This window comes from Balaenoptera borealis, assembly GCF_965194805.1.
Source record: "Balaenoptera borealis genome assembly, chromosome: 4".
NCBI lineage: Eukaryota > Metazoa > Chordata > Mammalia > Artiodactyla > Balaenopteridae > Balaenoptera > Balaenoptera borealis.
This window is the reverse complement of record NC_138861.1, coordinates 63,311,810-63,333,998: the sequence shown is the minus strand read 5'-3', so window position 1 is coordinate 63,333,998 and position 22,189 is coordinate 63,311,810. Positions and strand designations below refer to the sequence as shown.

Below are 22,189 nucleotides of genomic sequence, written 5' to 3'. Positions count from 1 at the left end.
TGTCTCTGAGAACGGTGGAAGAACAATTATGCCACAGTAGTGGTAAGTTCATTTAAATTACTGCATGCTGATGTTCTATCAAAGGAAATAAAAGAAAATTGCTTACAGAGCATACCATAAAAACAGATTTAGAATAAACATGACACATCATGCTTAGTGCCCCATACTAGAAATTTCTGAAATGGAAAATTGGCGATACTTTTAGGTATATGGCTAATGTTAATCCATTACTCAGGAATATGTGGAACAGTGCTATCTATTCTATAAGTGAAATTCATTCTGATGAAGATGGGAAAAAACTTCTCTCCAAAATAAAAATACAATAATTCAACTTTATCCTCCTTGCACTTTTACTAATCTTTAAATGCCTTTCTTTTGATTATACCCATGATATACATTAGAAAGCAGTGTGGGGAATAAAGCACAGATTTTGGCATCCAGAAGTCCTAAATTCAAATTGTAATCTTTTCTGGTTACTTGAAATAATATAATGATGCTTGTTTTTATAACTCTGAAGGTGATTAAATATAATAATCTGTTAAGCATACTGCTGGGAAAATAAGTAGTGGTCATTTTTTGATTTAGAAAAATTTTATTGCCAACTACCTGCATCACATGATTTTAACAATTTTTGTTCCTTCAGAAGAATCAAGTGAATTCTCAGGAGCTCCACAATTATGGTCTTTGGTAAGTTGGAAATTACTTGTCTAACCATTAATCCTCTTTTCATATGAGAACTCAGTACAAAGATATGACTGTATTCTGCAAAGTTGTTTTTTTTCCTGTAGTCTAGCTGCATGCAGACACATTAGCACTTAGAAAATAATTAAATTGTCTTGGACATTTGCAAATTTTTGTTTCATAAGAATAATAAATTTAAATAACAATAAAAATTAGCTAAGTTAATTAATATAATTTATTACATTGAAACTCCTATACAAGTATAGGAGTGTTGATGTTACTAATTTTCCATCAAGATGTGACTTTGAGACTCTGGTGAACCCAACAGTGGAATCTTATTCTTTATGATCACTGCAGTAGAAATCCTTAGCAAGTCCCATAGTAAAACCAAGTGTTTGTCTGTCAAAGAAAACAGACTTAAATGTCTCCAAATTTGTTTTAATTACTTTAATCCAGTATATTGGAGTTTCTAATTGTGTGTATGTGTGTGTGTGCATGTGCGTGTGTGTGTGTGTGTGTTTTCCCTTTCCAGTGGTGGAAACTTCCCTTACAACAGATCAAAATAAGGAAAATGATAAAAGTCTGACATATGTGGAAGCTTTTTCTTTGAATTACCTTGCCATATTTTCTGTTACTGCAAAGGAAAATGCTACCTAGTAATAAATTGTCTGTAAAACTTAAAAATCAGGAGCAATGGGTATGTACGTCAGTAACAGGAAAGCACAGATAACTTTGTGAGCTTCACCTTAAGATGAAGAAAAAACAACTATTAAAATGTATCATATCATAACAGTGCCTCTTCCCTTCAAAACATGTAACATAACTAACCACATATTTCTTTTTCTATTTACAGATGGGACTGAAAATTCCATGCTCTAAATTTCTTTCATCTATCATGTAAAACCATTCTATCCAAAGGCTTTGACTGCTATTTTAGAATAGGACAGTCCCAAATTGAAGGCATTCTCTTCTTGAGTTCTCTACTGTATATTAGATAGCATATCATCCTTAAGTGAAATTGTCCTAACAGTTTATTGTCTAAATTCCAGCGGTATCATGCCAGTATGAAAGCCACTGAGTCAGAGGGAATTAAAGTCTTTACTAAATTTCTGTATGGAAAATTTGTTTAAAAAGCCTTTGAATCACTTCTCCTGTAAGTGCCATCATTTCAAATAATTGTGTGCAGTGACTGAGATTTTTTCTTTCTTCTTTTCAATAAATTACATTTTAAGGCACCATTCCTATTTTTTGTCATTAATCCATTCATCAGAATTTACACAATCCTGTGTCTTTATGTATATAACATTTTGTTTCCACTACATTTTTATGACACTTTCAATCACATTTTAATGAAAAAAATTTAAGTGTTCACTTCTAGCTGACGCTGGTAGATTATAAACTGGGTCTAAGATCTTTCATTTGAACTCAGCTGTTTATAGAATATTTTCTATGAGAACACAGGTGTGGCTACAGAGAAGAACAGCAGTGTGGCAGTTGTGGGTGCATTAGGAATTTGAACAACCTAGTTATGCTGTTTACTTATGCCATCAGAACTTGTTTGGGCCCAATTCATTTGATTATACTTGGGTTTATAACTAGGTAGATTAGATAACAACGATTTAAAAAGTTAGCACAGGACACACAGTAACAGAGTATTCATGGTGGGCTGTTTAGTGTCCTCCAAAACTCCAATGAGGAGTTATTTCTCAAAATGACAATGGTTGCTTACTCTGATATCTTCAAATACCCAGGTGAAATTTACTTTCCAGCGTTTATTCCAGGCTTCCCAACCAACCCCATCTGTCATGACTCTTTAAGAACCTTGTATCCCCCAGATCACAAAACACAGGTAACAAGGTCTCTTGTACCACAGCTTAGACAATCTAGATAGCTCTCAGTGGTTCTGTTTCTTACTAATTAATTATATACATAGACACAACATCCAAACATGTATTTCTTGCCTTGAAAATTTTTTAAAAAGCCATTTAACATTGGGTCTCTTGCCTTCTCTGTGTTAAGAAGTACAAGGTGAAACAACTTGTTATTCAATCTAGAGAAGGTTTGTCAACATACTCAGACTACTGGACCTGCAGGAAATTAATGGAACATACAGATCCCTATGTCTTCATAAAATGTATCTCCCAGCTTCTATCATCATGTCAGTTCCCAAGGAATCAACAAAACACAGCTTCATGTGTTGTGAATCCTGCAGGAATAAAGCCATCTATTTAATGAATGCACGAAGAACTGTAGTGCAATAAAACAGTCACGTTTTCTGTAGTCTAAACTGTGACGCAAGACTAGAGTAGACTTGTCCTTAAAAACTGTCCTATGCAAAAGAAAGTTCTGTTTTTAAGATGAAAGCAAACTGTTACTTGTATTTTCTTCTTTTTCTTTAGTTTTTAAGTCAGAATGGAGAAAAATGCATTTACTAGCTGTAAAATAAGTATCAGGAATTTATCTGATGTGTACCACATTGAAATACCACCTGTATTAGGTGTCATAACCTCATTAAATTTGAAATAATCTGTTGTTATTCTCCAAGAAGCTATTTCAAAGGCCAAGTGAGGAAGTAGAATAATGATGTAATTCACTATCTTTTAGTCTTTGCATCTTTTAGTGATTAACAGTTGTAATTCTCACAGAGATGCAAAATTATTATTTTCTTATAGAAAGAGACAAAACAATGGTTTCTATTGGTATTTTTTGACCTCCTTACTCCATATATCAGGGAGGTAATATGGGGATTAGACCAGTTGCTAAGTATATCCAGTCAAATTGCACACTCTGAACTGAGGACTTATCATAAATGGTTTAGACTATCACTAGGCTTGAAAGGAGAAAAACTTGAGTGGCAACACAAATTATTGCTTGACTCAAAGAAATCTCAACACGAAACAAAGATTATCAGGACAGTCTCCATTCCAAGTAATGAGTGGTAAGACAGAGCATGGATCCCAGAGTCCGTAAGAAGATCAGATAGTACCTGTTATCCAGGTAAATGCCCAAAATTCATAGTCTGAAGGTAAGTACCAGGGTTGGAAATATGATGTTATAGTATGATCTTTCCTGTAGAATTTTGACGTTCCCTTCATTCCAGGGATATAGATCCGTAAACTGATTCTTATTTGTAAATAGCAGGTGGTCATCACTCTCTCTAATAGTAGCTTGAGCCAGAGTTCTGTTCAGCAGACAAATTCTGTTCACCAGAATATTTTTGTATTTATATATCAAAAACCAATGTGATAAGACAGCCATTAATTTTCCTAAGGATATAATAATGAGCCTCACACAGAGATCACTTCTGGTTTGACCATTTCTCATGGAATCATTACCCCATTCACTATATCTCTGAAATTTTAAATTATCACTTTGCTTCGGAGTTTACCAGTTATCACTTGATTTGGTGACACTAGTCTCCTTCCATTTCCCCTGAGGTTGGAAATACAATTTCAATTACTTTGCACCTCCCTCTCGAGTTTTCAGTCAACTGTCGTTAGGCAGAAAATATTTTTATAAAAGTTTATTCTTCATGGAAAATTTAAAGGAGAGTCATTTATGCTTTGTCTATAGACACAGGGAAGTGATGGGCCATTTGAACTAAGCATATCTATTTACAGATGTTTAAATGTTTCCATTTTGATTATGGTTACCAAACTGCCTTCTAGAGCTTGACAAATAACACGAGTAAAAGAAATGGTTGTGAAAAAATGGTGCTGACAGTGAACTGAAGAATGTATGCATTCCTCTTCTGCTACTCCTTCCAATACATTGTTGCCATGCAGGAGTACACAGGTCAAGTGTGACCGAATATTGGGAACTTCCAGTTTATATCAAGGTTGAATCCTTGTTATAGTGAAGCAAAAGTGAGAAGTGGGAAATTAAGGTAACGATTAGCTACAGTAAACAAAGAAATCATGATTTCATCATGAAAAAGAGGCACAGTGAGACTTTCAGGAGCATTTGGGATCTGGAGGTTCTCTAAATTTTCCATATCTTCCAATATATTTCACTTTCAGTAGTTGGGATCCTACTGTCCTAAATTTCACAAGACCTACTCAGTTTGAAAATTCAGGTCATTTTAATCACTATAGATTAAATGTTTGTGCTCCCCCAAATTCATATATTGAAGCCCTAATCCCCAATGTGATGGCATTTGGAAGCGGCATCTTTGGAGGCAATTAGGTCATGAAAGTGGAATGTCTATGAGTGGGATTAGTGCCCTTATAAGAAAAGATATGAGAGAGACGATCTTTCACTCTCTCGTATGAGGATACAGCCGTCTGCAAGCCAGGAAGGGAAACTTCATCAGACAAGATCTGCTGGCACCTTGATTTTGGACTCCAACATTTGGAACTGTGAAAAATAAATATTTTTTGTTTAAGCCATTCAGTCTGTGGTGTTTTGTTATGAAATCCTGAACTAAAACATTAAATTTATAATTCAAAAACTCCATCTTGGATTTTTTTTTTCAAAAATATAAGCTTTATGGTCATAAGTGGTGAAAGATCCACTAACATAGAACCATGAGGTACAGAAACTTGGTTCTCTTCTGTCAGGAATCCTATGGTTCCAAGTGACATAAATAAATCTTATCTCAAAATAATGCAAAGAAGAAAGGAATTTATTAATTCATGCAAATAAAAATTGCAAGAGTAGAGTACACTGGGATTTAGGAACTTGAAGGTAGTCATTAACACTTTTGTTCAAACTTCGCCATGATTCTTCCATGGACTGACTTATTTTGTAGATGTGGATAGCTCACATCTCAGAGGTTTATGATCAGTCAGGTCCTATAATCCTAGAGGAAGTGATTATACTGCAGTTTCTCTGAGTGTCCATGCATCAGTAGAGGAATGTTCATTTCCTCTGTTAGGTTCAAGGACCTCTCCCATTGGAGACGAGGGATTGTGGTATCATGATACTCTTGGCTTGGAACATATAGTCACTTCTCCATCCAAAAGCAATTAAAATATTCTAGCTACATTTTAAGATATACCAAATTGCAATTGTAGAAGTTCAAAATTAAATTTTGTACGTTATTTGAGTTTTCATTATTTTTAAAAAATTTCTTCCATGGGGAATAAATTTCAATGTCTTCCCATTTGCAAGCTTTGCTCTTAATAATTTTAGTAAGGCAGAACTTTTTTGTTTCTCTACTTGTTAACTAATTTGATCAAAGATTTTCAACTGATTTTTGAACAAAATGTAACCAAATTTTGTACATTTCATTGTATTTGTTTTCTAAGATTGCTATAACTCAAAAACATAAACTGGGTAGCTTAAAACAACAGAAATTTATTTTCTCAAAGTCTGGAGGCTAGAAGACTGAAATCAATGTATTGGTTAGGGCCATCTTTCCTCTGAAGGCTCTAGAGATCCTTCCTTGTCTCTTCGGAGCTTCTGGTGGTTGCCAAGAATTCTTGGCATCCATAATTTGCGGTTGTATCTTATAATTATATCACTCCATTTTCTGCTTCTGCCTTCACATGGCTAACTTTCCTCTGTGTATGTCTGTGTATGTCTCTGTCCAAGTTTCCCTTTTCTTATAAGAACCACAGTCATTGGATTTAGTTCCCACTCTAATCCAGTATGACCTTATCTTAACTTGATTACACCTACAAACACCCTATTTCCAAATAAGGTCACATTCACAGGTACCAGGGCTTAGGACTTGAACATAACTCTTGAGGGGGAAAAGTTCCACGCACTATAGTCACTGATACAGAAAATTCAATATTTTTGTAGTATAGTTAGATCAGTTTTCATATTGGTTCTCTCAAAGACTCAGGCATTTCTTCAATCTAACTGGTAGTTATTAAATAGAAAATACATTCTGTCATGTTAAAGTATTTCTTTAAATTCAATATCAACTTTGTTACAATATTTTATGTTTATTCATTTTGTGTTTATATAATAAATATTTATAAATGTCTACAACTTCAGCTTCTATTTAGATTGACTCTTTACTGAAATTTGTTTGGAAGCAATTATAAATTATGTATATGCCTGTACCTTATGTAAATGGAGGTAAGGAAAGATGAAAGCAATGCAAGAACAACTTCACTACAAGTTGAAGGATAATCAGCAGGTGTGCTTTATCAGCACATAAGATTTTTCCAGAAAGGCTGTGCATACCATGGGTTAATCTCAAGTGGTCTGGATTGACTGTATGCTTGTCTCCAGAGTTACTGACCCTTGACCAACACTATGATATTTAATAACTGAAAGTAAATGATATTCTGTAACCATATGTCTGTGAGTTGCTTCCAGCAGGATATATCAGCCTGTCAACATTGTTTAGTAATAGTTGAATATGGTTTGCACCAGATTTCAGTGGAATCTAGGAGTGGAGGAGCAAATTGGGGTTTGGCTTTCAATGGTTAAGACTAGTCATGTAGCTAGAATATGCCTGCATGACTAGCTTATTGTAAGAGATCCTCACAACAAATATTTTTGAGCTTCCTGGTATTGAGGTGTTTTGCACACCCTCGATTATGGTTTAACATGTGAATATGAAACATATCTTTTGGTACCAAGCAGTGGAAGGATAAATAAAGTTTGCTCATTAGATTTCAGTGCATACCCTTCTCCTGTTGTACTCTATCTTCCGCCTGTAATAAAGCTGTTCTGTTAATATTAACTGTTTGGGTCCTCTGAATTGTTTTAGCTATCAAAAATGGAAGGTGAGGGCTTCCCTGGTGGCGCAGTGGTTGAGAATCTGCCTGCCAATGCAGGGGACACGGGTTCGAGCCCTGGTCTGGGAGGATCCCACATGCCGTGGAGCGACTGGGCCCGTGAGCCACAATTGCTGAGCCTGCGCGTCTGGAGCCTGTGCTCCGCAACAAGAGAGGCTGCGATAGTGAGAGGCCCGCGCACCGCGATGAAGAGTGGCCCCCACTTGCCGCAACTAGAGAAAGCCCTCGCACAGAAACGAAGACCCAACACAGCCATAAGTAAATAAATAAATAAATAAAAATTAAAAAAAACACAAAACATAGATTATCTCATAAAATCCTTAAAAAAAAAAAAAATGGAAGGTGATTATTGTGTAATGACCACCTCTGAATAATATACAGAGAATAAAGAAGGGAGAATTAATCTGCAAGTTCTCTCTTACCTCCTGCCTCTCATTTTAAAAATTTCAGCCCAGTGGGGACTAAAACTATGCATTTCACAGTAGCATTAGCCAACTATTCCACAGCTTCTGAGGAAACCGGGTTTTATGCCCTAGTATGTAATTACATTCAAGTCCGAAAGCAAAGAAGTGATTCTGCATTGGTGAGGCCCCAACCATAAGGAAAAGGAAGAAGGTAGGGTATGCACTGAGTGCCCACATCTAAATGAATTACCACAGAGTACTCATCTTCCAGGCTAAGGGAAAGAATATCACTAATACCTGAGAGCACTTTCTCACATTCCCTATCAAGTTCTACCTTCCCTCAGATAACCAATAGTCTAGTTTATCTCATCAGATATTAATTGCTCATAGATTCTAATAGATTCTACTTATGGGGTTGTACATTCCACTATATTTTGTGTCTAGTTACTGTCATTCAGTGCTATTTATATAAAATTCATCCACGTTGTTCTGTGTGACAGTAACTCATTCATGTTAATTACAGTATAATATCCCTTTGCATTGTATACCACAATTTATTTATACAAAATACTGTTAATTCACACTTATGCTGATTTTAGTTTGGGATATTAATAATAACATTGCTAAAAATATTGGTTAAATGTTTTAGAGCATATATGTGTGTATATATATATATGTATAAATGTCTTTAGAGCAAACATATATAAATATATATTTTATATATATATATATATATATTTCTTTTGGTTATATACCTAAGAGTGAAACTGCTAGTCATAAGATAAGCAGATGTTTATCTTCAACAAAGACTAATGCAGGTTTCCAAGTTGCTTGTACCAGTTAACATTTATTTTAGCTTTGCTTTTCATTCCTTTTGTTTGCTCTTTTTTTGCAAACACTTGGTATTACCAATTCTTTTCATTTCAGTCATTCTGGTGGTCGTGTCATTATATTATTCAGTATCTTTAATTTGCATTTTTTTCCGAGGACTAATGATGTTGAGCACTTTTTCATATATTTATTGACCATTAAGATAACCTCTTTTGGTGAAGTGCCTATTCAGGTCTATTGCCTACATACTATTACATCAGTTGCCTTTGTTATTGAAATATGCCCAATTAAATTTTGAGCAAGTTGGGGACTGGATTCACACAAAAATTTATGCTTGGCCATATCACATTTGGGATATTAATTAGGTACTCAGATGTGGAGGCAAAGAATGCAGTTGAGTAAGTGAGTTTGGGGTTCAGAAAAGAAGTAAGTTTGGAGACATACGTGTGGAAGCTCTGAGCTCATGAATGAACTTAAAGCCTTGGAACTGAACAACATCAACCAAAGTAAGGCTAACCTCTAGGGTACTCCAACCCTTAAAGTTTTGAAAAAGGAGAAAATGCCAAAAGGGAGACTGCAAACAAGTGGCTAGTGAGTTAAGAGAGAAACCAAGGGCTTAACAGGTTTAGGATTTCAAACGAAAAGAAGTGTGATATTTCAAAAAAGAAGGAATGATCAACTCTACGAAATAGCACTGAGAGGTTGGGTAAAATGAACACAGATTAGTAAGACAAAAGTTATTGGTAATCTTCAAGAAAGTCGTTTCCATAGGAATAAAATCTTGATTGGAGCAAGCTAATGAGAGAATAACAAGTGAAAAAATGGACACAGCAGTTTGGATACTTCTTTTATGACAGTTGTCATAGAGTAACCTAAAGAACTGTCAAGGATGGAATTTTTCTTTAAAGATAGGAGATATTATGCTTAAGTACAGCTTGGACTTGATCCTGTGGTGAGGAAAACATTGAGGATGCAGGAAAGATGAAATTAGACAAGTCACTGTGTAAACTCAAGGGGATGGAATTGTGTATAAAAATGTAGGATTTGGTAGACAGATAATTCATCATGATGAAACAATTACCCCACAGACAGAGACAATGGATATCAGAGCTTCACATAAGTCTGCTCTCTTCTGCATTAATGGCTAAAATCACATAACTCAGCTCATTCTGATTGTGATACTGGCTCTTGCTGCTCTGGTGTAAGTGAAGTCAGGAACATGGGGCAACCAGGAACACCTATCATGTACCGTGCAGTGCACTATTCACATTAAAACTTCAATAAAACCCCTTAAATTGACTATTTTATAGATGTAGAAATGGAACCTCTTAGAGGCTAACTTATGCAGCACCACTTAGCTACCACGTTATAGAGCTGTGATTCAGATATCACATTTGAAGCTTTTTTTTCCTATTTATTAGGTCATAAATAAATTAGGTCATAAATTCCTGATTTATGACCATAAAATTTATCTAATGCTGGATACTTCTGAGAGTGAAAGTCACAAGTGTAATAGTTCAACTGAGATAATAGGTATAAACCAAGACTTTCTAGAGTATATGCAGCATATGATCACCCTATCTTTTCCTCCACCTTTTAATATCCTCTGGTATTCAATTCAAAGCATTCTATTCAATTTCAATTTTTCCATGGCTATTTTTAATGCCAATGATAACTTTAAGTTAAAAATAAAGAGGCCAATTACATCTGAAAAATTATAATAAAGACAGGAAAGCTTAAATATGCCTAAGGATTAATTTATTGAAATGACTGGTTAGGAAAGAGATTCTTAAAGAAATAATAATAAACACAATTCCAGAAACTATTTTTATACATATTTTTGATATGTTTATGGTATTTCCCACTTAAAGTTGAAATTTTGTTGAATTAAACCTTTCAAAATATAGAGTTTATGAGTCAAATTCAAATTAAGATGAATGTCATATAAAGCATAAAATAAATAAAGGAATAAAGTTTCATTTTTTCCATGTCAACTCATTTAAAAATTATTTTGGTAGCATGATGCAAGGATTGAAAAGTTGCCACATTTCCAGTTGCAGTCAATTCTGTGGAATAGAGAACAAATATAGAATTGGTTATATGGTATAACTCTTCATCTCTCCCCATTTGTAATTTTGGTGGGACTAATTCATAAGAGAAATTTTATTACAAATGCACCATGTTGTGCCCTATCTTGGAGGCATATAAAAGTTCCTCTAGGACCAAATATCAGCTCATTTGGAATTGTTTTATGTCTACTGGGTCATGACCACAAAAGGATTCGCATCTTAAGAATCTCAAAACTATATTCTATTCCCTTTTTAAGCCTTATGTCTGGACTAAGAAACTGTATTTTTACTCATGAATTAAAAGACAATATATAAATTTTAACTAATAACTAATTGAAGTTCATAAAGCCTAAGTTGGAAATGTGAATGCAGTTGATCTTTAAAATAAGCTCTAACATGTTTACATAAAAGTAGAAGAAATTATTTTCAGTTTTCCCTAAAAATGATGATAATCAAACATAAGGATATAGGCAATTGAAAGAAAAACAATCAAATCTGTCAACAGCACATACATACAATTGTGAATTATTTGAAATATAAAAGATACAAAATTTCAGGTGCATAAATAATAGTCAGTCATTGAGAATAAATTGATAATTAATAATTAAGTTGGTATATTGATGGAAGTTGCCACTATTTGGGGCTTATCCAGGAAAATGAAATGTAAAAAGATATTAACTATAAAAATGATCATTCTATCTCCAAACTCCTAAAGCTTACCAAAAGTGAGGAGGGGGCATTAATTTTGAAATCCTCTTAGACCTTAAAAATTAAAAAATAAATGAATAAATATACAATTCACCTTTTGGCAAGAACACTTTCCCTAAGAATTTCATGAGTATTGAAATAAAAACCTCAGTATTTTGCCGTCATATGCTCATACATCAAAAACAAGATGTGAAATGAGGCATGTGGGGAAATAATTGTGCATAAGGAAAACTTCAAAATTGTAGAAAATAACAAACTTTCTTAGGTTTGTTATTCCCAACCAAATGAGATTATCAAATTTAATTCTGGCTTTAGTACACCTTAATCCTCTTTATCTAAATTATCAACAGACCAATTAAATCATAGTCCCTGAAATTATTTCTTCCCAATATTCAGTTTCTTCTACATAGAAAGAACAATTATATCAGAATCTCCATGGGTAAGCCTAGACATTGAGATTTGGTGGGGGGTGGGGGGGGGGGAAGTTCTCCAGGTTATTCTATTCGTAGCTAGTGTTGAGAACCACTGATCTAAACTATATGCATTTTGGAACCATTCATTATTCATTTTTTCTTTTATTCTAGAGCTTTCAATTACTCTAACGTCATAAGTGAAACAGCACAATTAGTAAATTTGGACTTACAATAACAGGGTAGAGCCCCCGGATAGGACCATGTACAGGCTCCTGGTACAGCAGAAGGGCCTGGATGGGCATATGTCTCTGGATGTGGGGCACCACTTGCTGGGGAATAGGCAGGACTTTGGGCTGAGAAAGGGATGGCAGGGTCTGAGGAGGAAACATGGGGGTAGGAGGAAGAGGCTGGGGAGGCTGGTGCATCAAAGACTGGAGCAGAGACAGAGGAAGGTGCAGATTTTCAAGATCAGTGAGAGGCAGGCTCTGGCTTTCAATAAAGGGCTCTACTGGAGATATAGGGAAGGGCATTTCTTTATGCTTAGGAAGGATAGTCTCCTTAGCTTTGGGGATTTCCATTATTTCAGGCTGAGGGAAAGGCACCACCACAGGGGGCTGAGCAAGAGTCAGGACGTTTTGTGGAAGGATAGGGGAAGGGATTGGCCCAGTGTAGGAATAGACTAGAGGCTGTGGCTGGGAAAAGTGGTGGATTTTATCCTGGCGTTCATCCTGGAAAGAAGGAAAAATAATCTTTGCGTCCGTAATTCAGTTATAATTGTCATTCATGATGAATTAGCCTCCTCTTTTTTGAACAATAATTCAGTGAAAAGAGAGAAACAAAATCTTTCACTTACTTTGGTTAAGAAATTATTTGGGGTCCTGTGAAGATTAATGAGTAAAATGCTCACTAAGGGATTTCTCATTAACCCACTTCCTTCATAGATGAATCCACAGAGCCAAAAGAAATCAATGTTTGGAGATTTCAAGACTTGTTTCACCTTTTCCTGAGTTGCCTGCAGAGCTGTAGCTATATACTTTGGTCTTCAGAGGGTACAGACTTATCAACAATGTTGATAATAGTCAAAATTGTTTTCATATAATGAATGAAGATCTATTTTTAAAAGACTTAAAGGGATAACTTCAAGGTTTATTTTTGTTTGTTTTAATGAAAAGTAAGTCTTAATTTGTTTTTTTAATTCAAGGAGTTACTTAACAACAGCAAACTTCTAGCACTACTTCCCTTGGTAGAAGGTGGTAATCTTGAGTCTTTAAAGAGGCATCAATTTGTAAATTCATTTCGATTTAGCAAATATTTGGTGTAAGTTCCAGACAATCTAACTTCATTGGTAAAACAGGAAAGCTTAAATATAGCGATTAGATAAATATGTTACCACAAAAGTAATATAATTACAGAATTTTATGTTGTTCCCAATCCTTATTTTTAAGCAAGCTGTGCTATTTAATAACTATGTGATGTTGCCACACAACTGTGTACTCAATTGTTCTGTATGTCACTTCTCTCATCTGCGTAATGGAAATACTTTTAGGAACTCCACGCATTCATAAATGGGAACATAAAAGCTACAGAATGCTAATGTAAAATCATTGAATATTCACTATGTGCCAGCTCATCCATCCTGGGGTTTTATGAATATTCTCAATTTACAGGTGAAGAAATTGAGGTACAGATAAACTTGGAGCCAAGGTTATACAGCTGATAAATGATCAAATTAGGATTTTTGCCACACTGCTTCCCTCCTCTCTTTCCTCACCATATCCATCTTGAGAATAAGGGGATCACAGACCCCTATCCAGAAATGTTCCTACCGATGTGCACTTATTGAAAACAGGTATACTATTAGTAAAATGAATAAATCAATAGTTATTCTTAGGTATTTATACTAAATTCTGGAAGCTGATTATGTGTTTAAAAATGTGCTTAAGTCGGGCTTCCCTGGTGGCGCAGTGGTTGAGAATCTGCCTGCCAATGCAGGGGACACGGGTTCGAGTCCTTGTCTGGGAAGATCCCACATGCCGCGGAGCGACTAGGCCCATGAGCCACAACTACTGAGCCTGCGCGTCTGGAGCCTGTGCTCCGCAACAAGAGAGGCCACGATACTGAGAGGCCCGCGCACCGCGATGAAGAGTGGCCACCGCTTGCCACAACTAGAGAAAGCCCTCGCACAGAAACGAAGACCCAACACAGCCATAAATTAAAAATAAAATAAAAAATTAAAAAAAAACATGTTTAAGTCTTTAAAAATATTTTCACCTTCTCAAAGTTTAATTTCTTACACTGATGTTTATATTATTACCATTCTTTAGACTGAACATAATTATTATAAGTATGTTTGCATGTATTATGTTTCATTATAATTTTCAAAATATATGAATCATGAAAAAATTACCTCTGTTTGCTGCTGTTCCTCATGTTTAAACTTCTCAACTTTCTGCTAAAAAACAATTACACATAAAGAAATGTTATTATTTGTAAAAATCAAACAGGAAATTTTGAAAATATGTACATTTAAATATAACGGTTTTACCTTGTTGATGTGCGTAACAGATTCCTTCGGGGAAAAAAAAATAAAATCAGGTTTAGTTTTAATGAACAATTCTTAGTTGTCAACATACATCAGAAAATGAAGACATTTAATAGGCTAATGCAGACATATTGTTTGATAATATCATTATTTTAATTGCTGAAACTTTATGTTACACTCTTCTGAATAAATCTGTTGTATAAAAGAACAGATGACGCAGTCAAGAAACAAAAGAAAATTAGTGAGCATAATACCAAAAGAGGCATTTAACAGAAGCTAATTTCTCTCTATCACCCTGTTCCCTTCTTATGACAACAAATGATCTCTAATGCCCTCATCTAGATCTAGAAGAATAGCCATTGAAAATATATGATAATAACCATTGATGCATTTGTTAATCATTCTTAGTTCCCTTGTTATGTTTATGCTTCAAATGAATTGTAAGAAATACATACCCTCCCCTAAGGATCTTATAACCTTTGCAAAAAGACAAAGTATATTGATGTACCATTTAACTAACAGGTGATAACAGACCCAAAAAGAGTGGTGCAAGCATTAATATCTACATGACTCCCCCAGGCAGATTTAGGACTACACTAATTCTCACTGCCTCTTATTTACTAGATTGCTATTATAATAACAAAATATGTCCATTTGCATGTCTGCCCACTCTTTACTAAGCGCATCCCTCTTTCCAGTTTGTACCACAGCTTCCAGTCAAAGTCTGATACAGAAAGTGCTCAATAAATGTCAAAACAGTGAAAGAGGTTAACATAGAGAGAGTTCAAGATAGAAAAGAGGACTGTATAGTTCATCAAAAAAAAAAAAAAAAAGCAGGGCACAGTGACACAATTCAAGTAGCAGGCAAACTTAGAAACTGCTAGAATACTAAATCTTCTAGACATTTATTCTGTCTTTAAACCTATACAGTGGAAATTTACATTAGTTACCTGTCAGAACATAGCTACATTGGCTTAACTGCCCTAATTTAACACAAAAAGAAAGTACAGTAGTTTTTTGTTCTAAATTTGGGAAATTGCCTCCGAATGATCGTTGTCTTACCTCGCTGCTTGAAAGGCTTTGCACAGTCTGTAAAGGAAAAAAGAAATCAACAATCAGCTGAGTCTTCTACTAGATCATCAGGAAGTGTTATTACTTTATGGTTGGAAATTTTTCTCTGAATAAAAATATCTTACCTCACCGGATACTTTGGGTTCTTCTTTCTATAGAGAAAAAAATACACCATTTTAGTTCCCATAGCTAACCCATTATTAAACATTTTTCCTACCTAATTTTTACCTTCCTTATGGAGAGCTATTTCACAAATCTGAGGAATAAAAAATGTTATATGTCTTTTGAGAGACTTGTAATTGCTTTTACAGCTTTCAAATTTAGTACCTTTTTATTGGTATATTTTAATTTTACCTTAATGAAGAGTCTTTTTTATGGGTAACAGAAAAGGAGTTATTTTAATTTGTATTGAACACTTTTTATTATGATTATGAGTATGTTTATGACTATTCATCTTCCGGAGTAGCATCCTCTGCTGAATATGTACAGGTAGGAATCAGCCCAGTTCCCTAGAGTAAGAGATATGTATATTTCATCACTGGAATAAGATATATTTATCAAGATTGCACATGCATGCAATTGTATTTGTGCAACATTACTCAATTTTTTGTTCTTATGTGTGTTTCTTCTTGTTTGTCTGCTGCTTATTGGTCTGTTTGCTTTTCCTTTAGGGACTGGTGGCACAATACTGTAGAAGCATTTGACCCAGATTTGTGGTCCAATAGGATTCTGTTGAGATAGTGGGTGAATGTAAATGCTTTTCTTAGAAGTCAAAAAAAAATCTGAGATTCTGCATTATTTATACATTTAAAATGTTGGTAATACTACATTCTGCAAATAGGCAGATAGTACTATTTCTTAGTTATTTCAAGATATTTTCTGTACTTACCTCTCCTGCAAGGGCAAGAGCCACCAAGCAGGCAAGGATGAGGACCTTCATGGCTATCAAGTCCTGTGAATGGGGAAATGAGGAAACGGTATATTACTTGTCAATCTAATATATTTTCTTATTTAGGTAGGATTACTTTCCTTTAAAAGAAACCAAAGATAATGTAAAATAAAAATGTCTGGGGACTTCCCTGGTGGTCCCATGGTTAAGACTCCATGCTTCCACTGCAGGGGGGCGGTTCAATCCCTGGTTGGTGAATTAGGATGCCGCATGCCACATGGTGCGGCCAAAAAAAGAAAAAAAAAAAAAGAAGAAGAAGAAAATGACTGTATTTTAGAAAAAATACTAATAGAAGTTTTATCATATGACCAAGGTCAAAATCTACTATGGCTCCTTAATCTTACATACCAAGTTTATATTTCATTGCCAGCCATTCAGATATTTTCAGCTAACAGCCCTATCCTACTTTACTCGTTTTCATCTCATTCACAGTACTTATGAGGGCTTTTTTGAAAGACAGAAAAAAAAGTTACAAATATTTACAGAAAGATTAATTAGTTGATTCATTTATTCAAAAATATTTATTTAGGGGCTTCCCTGGTGGTGCAGGGGTTAAGAATTCGCCTGCCAATGCAGGGGAGACAGGTTCGAGCCCTGGTCCAGGAAGATCCCACATGCCAAGGAGCAACTAAGCCCGTGCACCACAACTACTGACCCTGCGCTCTAGAGCTGCGAGCCACAACTACTGAGCCCACGTGCCACAACTACTGAAGCCCGTGCTCTTAGGGCCTATGCTCCACAACAAGAGAGGCCACCACAACGAGAAGCCTGCGCACTACAATGAAGAGTAGCCCCCGCTCACTGCAACTAGAGAAAGCCTGCTCACAGCAACGAAGACCCGTTGCAGCCAAAAATAAATAAAAATAAAATTTAAAAAAATATATATTTATTTAGCACCTTTTATTGTCAGACATTGTTTAGGTGCTGGGATTTTAGCAGTGAACAAAATATTAAGGTTTCAGTCCTGTTGGAGCCTCAGTTCTATTGAGAGTCAACTGATCAAAGAAAATGTATACAAAGAAGAAGATCATATTTTATTTTTATCTTTTCTCTACTGAACTAAATGATTTCCATGGGTATTTGGCTTATTCATATCTCTTTATTTCCAATAAGACCACCATTTTCATTTTAGCATTTCTTTTATTTGCTCCACTTATCCAGGCATTTTCTAGGACTGATTGGATTGTCTCTTCTCCATGTATATCCACCTCTCAGTCTTCATCCCCACACGCCTAATGCCATCTCTTCTCCTTTGTCGCACATAATTTTAGAGATCATACACTCCGTTTATTTTCTCTCCGTGAAAATGTGTACTTATCCCTTGATGATTTACCAAGGTGTCAGGTTCTTTTGTCCAGTCCCCACTCTAGGCTACTTCTCCTTGGAGCATAACATAAAATATGTTATCACTTTTGACCAAAATGTACTAAATGGTTGGTCTTGTTGAATTTCTATAAGTTCTTGTAAAAAATAATGTTTGTGTCACTAATATCCCTTGACACACAATCATCAATCCCAGATTTTCAAACTAAATTAAGAAATTTTTTTCTAGATTTTTCTCATGGGTGATAATTCTATATTAATTTTACTTTACCTAATACTTCTATAAATTTCTAAATAATTTTTTATTGTCATGACCCAAAAAAAGAGTATGGTACTATATTAGAATTCATTACAAGTAGGGAGAATATTATTATATTTTCTTTATTTTATAATTAGCATTTTATATACAGATTTTCAAGCAAGAATTTTATTATTGACTAATATACTTTGAGCTATTCTTTCTTTCAGATCATATTTTTCCTTAATTTTTGTTTCCTGGTCATCTCTGTCAGATCTAGAATTTTTGTACAAAGTAAAACACTTTGTTTCTCTTTAACTTAATTCTGTGTTTCATGTATCTATTTTAATACTTTTTAAATAGTATAAACTAAATGATAAACTGGGAATTTGGATGTTCTAAACAATTTTGATAAATACACTCTTCTTCTAAAAATATTGTCCATTTCTTGACTCAGTATGCTACTTCTATAAACTATTTGTTGGCTAATGCTTTCTCAATAATAATTATTCAAATCCCCATACTATAAATTAAATGTGTTTGCCTTTATGGTTGTGGTATGTTTAATCAAACTGAAAAATATTTACTTCAAGAAATAGATCTTTTAATATAGCCTGTTAACTAGTCGTGTACTAAAGAAAATAGCAATCACTGTTACTACATTTTGTTAGAATCAGAAAACATATGCTGTCATTATAATTTTTATCAAATCTTTATAGGTACTTCTATTTTTTTTCAACCTAAGTGCTAAACATATTGTTAGCACTACCTTAAATACTCTAACGTTTAAAGATATATTTTAAGCAATTATATTCTTTCTATATCTCAACTTAGTTTGAAATAAAGATGAGGAGAGGATACATTGAATTTACATCTGAAATTCTTACCTTTTTTCTGAAGTAGAGGAAAAGAAGTGAAGGAGGAGCTGAGTGGATAATGGTCTGCTTTTGTGGCCCTTTATATACAGTATTTAATGCCATGCTAATTTTGTGGTTGAAATAAAATCAATAGTGAGTTTGAATTCCAAGAAGTCTGCATGATTAGAAAATGAATTCTTCCTATTATCTCTCCCCAGAAATTCTGGGGAGCATTTTAACAAGGGAATAATTCACAATCTGATAAAGGAAATGACACTGTCCAGTAACTACAGACATTGGCTGGGGGACAGTGATGTTCTGGCCCAGTCCCCAAGTTATTGTAACCACAATAAAGTCTCTTTAGTACTTGGTGGGTCTTCAAGATCTTAATTGTGGGGAAATTCTAATAGACACCAGAGAGACACAAGCCACACAAAAGACATAATTTCGTGCTAACCTGAATAGCTGTTAGTGTTTTATGCTGTAATGGAGAAAATGACAAGCTAACAAGTCCATGATGGTAGCTTAGACCCGAAGAGGGAAGAGAGTTATAGGCTAAAAGGAAAGGAAGAATAGGGTCTTGAATAAGAGAAAGAAGTCACTACAATTAAATCAAGTAGTGAATCTGGGTCATGAATTGCAAGGATTGAGATGATTGCAAGCAGATTGAGATGAGAAGAGAGAAAGAGAAAGGGGTCAGATAATGATGGGCAAAGCATGAAATGATCCTAAGGAACGTGAATTTTATTCTCTAGATAGTGGGGATTTGTTGAAGGGTTTTAAGACAGAAAGTAACATTTAAAGAATACTTCTACAAAATGAATGATAGTGGTACAAATTCATTAAAACGGGGCAGCTCAGGTTTGGCCTCATATCTTTTACAGTGAGTCAATGTTTATCAGCTAGTATACATGGAAGGACAAATGAGGGAAGGAAGAAAGAAAATGAAAACCCAGACAGGAGGGGGGTCTTACTCAAAGTACTACAATAGAGTCTGAGCCAGACCTCAAAAGTACTTTTTAGGTGCCCATTTACAAAAGCAGTCTTCAAGTTTCTTTGCCTCTTTAGCAATTGATGTTCATAAATGTAGTTGTATTTGACACTACTCATTTTTAGAAGGTTTGTTTCTTCTATTCATTGCCTGTAATAGATATATTCAGGGCTTCAGGACAGATAGATGCCCTTCTAAAGTAAGCACTTTAACATAATTAATATTTTTTCTTCACAATATACTTTGCATTCATATCATGCTAGATGTGTGTGGGAGAGGAACATATCTGACTGTCATACAAGTTTTGTATTGCTTAGAAAACCCAAGTCAATGTCTGCTATGTATTTGAATTATTCAGGTAATCTTCATTCTAAGACTGTTCATAGGGAGCCAGGAGGAAGCCATGAAAAGAAATGATAAAATGACTCCAGTGTCATAGGTATAACTAGAAAAGGCCTTGGCTGTTCCACGTGCCTTTATGTGTTAGCTCTTGGTTGCCAAGGCCACAGCCAAAAAAGTGTGATTTCTGAGAAAAGGAATACAAAAGCAAGCATGCCCTACCCATTCAACACTTCCTTTTTATTTTCTCAGCAAGATATTTTACATATTGTGCAATAAACACAGCATTGCCTTATGACTGTCTCTCACCAAGTTTGAATTATATTAATTGATATAGTTATGGACTCAATTGGGCCAGAAGAGTAGGTAAAACCTTGATCAAGGAAAGCACTAACAATACACTAGAGAAAGGAGCTTGTCCAAGGGAAAATTAAAAAGCCTGAGATTTAAGATAACATCAGGTGCCACTGGCCATGTAAGCTTCAGAACACAGGACCAATAAGAAGCAAAGCGCCATGTGGGCAACTCAAGCTTTTGCAATGTATAACTTAAGAGTTGCCATTTTTATAAGCAAAATGAGAATTTCATACAGGGAAATTTTATAAGATAATCCTGGGTGAGGAGCAAGATATAATCTAAGCAAGATGTTCTAGTACTATTTGCTATAAGCAGAATTTGTTCAGCCAAAGCTTTTTCCCATATTGAATGATGGATCTGAAATATGCAGTCATGCGTTTTGGATATATTCTAGCTGAAATCATGTAAGTAATACCCTCAAGAAAGAGAGCAATAGAAAAGCTGGATAAAGAGTACAATAAAGGGACCAAAAAATGTTCAGCAAATAAGAACTAGAAGAGATATCGGGAATTCCCTAGTGGTCCAGTGGTTAGGACTCTGCACTCCCATTGTGGCGGGCATAGGTTCGATCCCTGGTCAGGAAACTAAGATCCCGCAAGCTGTGTGGCATAGCCAAAAAAAAAAAAAAAAAAGTTAAGAGATATCATCCATATGATGTCTTAAATATATTTTAGAGAAGAGGAAACTGAGGACCTGGGAATTTGTATTATTTTTTTCAGGATACTATAGCTATTTAGAGATAGAGCTGTTAACTAAAAACTTCAGTTTCTTAAAAAATATTTGAGGTACTGTTTAATAACTTCCAAAACATGAAGGTGGGGAGAAGGAAAATAAATAGGATTTATATAATAATTCAGACTTAGGAACAACAGAACACAGAATTAATTAATTCTGACAAATTATTAGGTAGGGATAGATAGTTTAGCCTAGCATTATTTATATAGATGGAGTATTTTAATTCTTTCCATGAGATTATCCAAATACAATAAAATAACATCTTATTTATGTGAAATATAGCTATTAAGATTAATTTATAAAGTTAATCAAGAATCAGGGAATAAGAAATATGTTCTGTGAGCAAGCAGACACAATGAAAGCATAAAACCCAGAACCCTGATTCAGAGGACACACTCTTAATCCTAATTACTCTCCCTTTACATATGATCATAAAACTGCACTCAAGTTCAAGATACATTTATTGAGCACATACTACATGCCAGACCAGTATTTTTCAACCTTCATGCTATTGATATTTTGGGCAGGAGAATTCTTTGTTGTGGGGGTTATCCTGTGTGTTGTAGGATGTTTAGCAGCTTCCCTGGCCTCTACCCATAAGATACCAGTAGCACCAACCACACAGCTATTAGAACCCAAAATGTCTCAAGAAATTTCCAAATGTCTCCTGGGGCAGGGCGGTGAAAAATCATCTCACATTTAGAAGCACTGTACTGGGTGACTTGAAAAGTCACACAAAGAAAAAAGACAAAGATGGTGTGGTTCCTGCTCATTATCAGATCATAAATGTGGAAGGACATATGACTACATTTTGTCATGAAAGTAATTTCACCACTCCATAATTTCATCCTGCCTACTTTCCTATACCATTTCCTACCTACTGAATAAACCCCTTTTTATATCTGAAGCCAAACATTATTTGGTTTCATCAGAATCTAGGACCTTTCAACCATCCTGTCAGTGCTTCAGTGTCTTTGAATTCC

At 34.9% G+C, this 22,189-nt stretch overlaps 1 protein-coding gene and 1 long non-coding RNA gene across 4 annotated transcripts; one reads left to right on the top strand and one right to left on the bottom strand.

The window, feature by feature from the left end:
* The first annotated feature begins 45 nt into the window (after nucleotides 1-45).
* Nucleotides 46-7,637, top strand: LOC309627982. Its single transcript, XR_014244085.1, has 2 exons — nucleotides 46-687; nucleotides 1,535-7,637. It is a non-coding gene; the product is annotated as an uncharacterized lncRNA (long non-coding RNA).
* Nucleotides 7,638-7,789: 152 nt separating this feature from the next.
* On the bottom strand, nucleotides 7,790-21,074 carry CSN2 (casein beta). Of its 3 annotated transcripts, XM_082390294.1 has the most exons (8): nucleotides 16,307-21,074; nucleotides 15,543-15,569; nucleotides 15,409-15,435; nucleotides 14,350-14,373; nucleotides 14,212-14,256; nucleotides 12,035-12,532; nucleotides 11,404-11,445; nucleotides 7,790-10,680 (listed from the first exon to the last, which is right to left on the bottom strand). In XM_082390294.1, the coding sequence occupies exons 1-7, from the start codon at nucleotides 16,355-16,357 to the stop codon at nucleotides 11,440-11,442; spliced, it is 678 nt and encodes a 225-aa protein (XP_082246420.1). In that variant the 5' UTR covers nucleotides 16,358-21,074; the 3' UTR covers nucleotides 7,790-10,680; nucleotides 11,404-11,439. The 3 variants fall into 3 exon arrangements, with proteins under 3 accessions (XP_082246420.1, XP_082246419.1, XP_082246418.1); XM_082390293.1 differs by lacking the exon at nucleotides 11,404-11,445; XM_082390292.1 differs by having other exon boundaries at nucleotides 7,790-12,532.
* Between the last annotated feature and the right edge of the window lie 1,115 nt (nucleotides 21,075-22,189).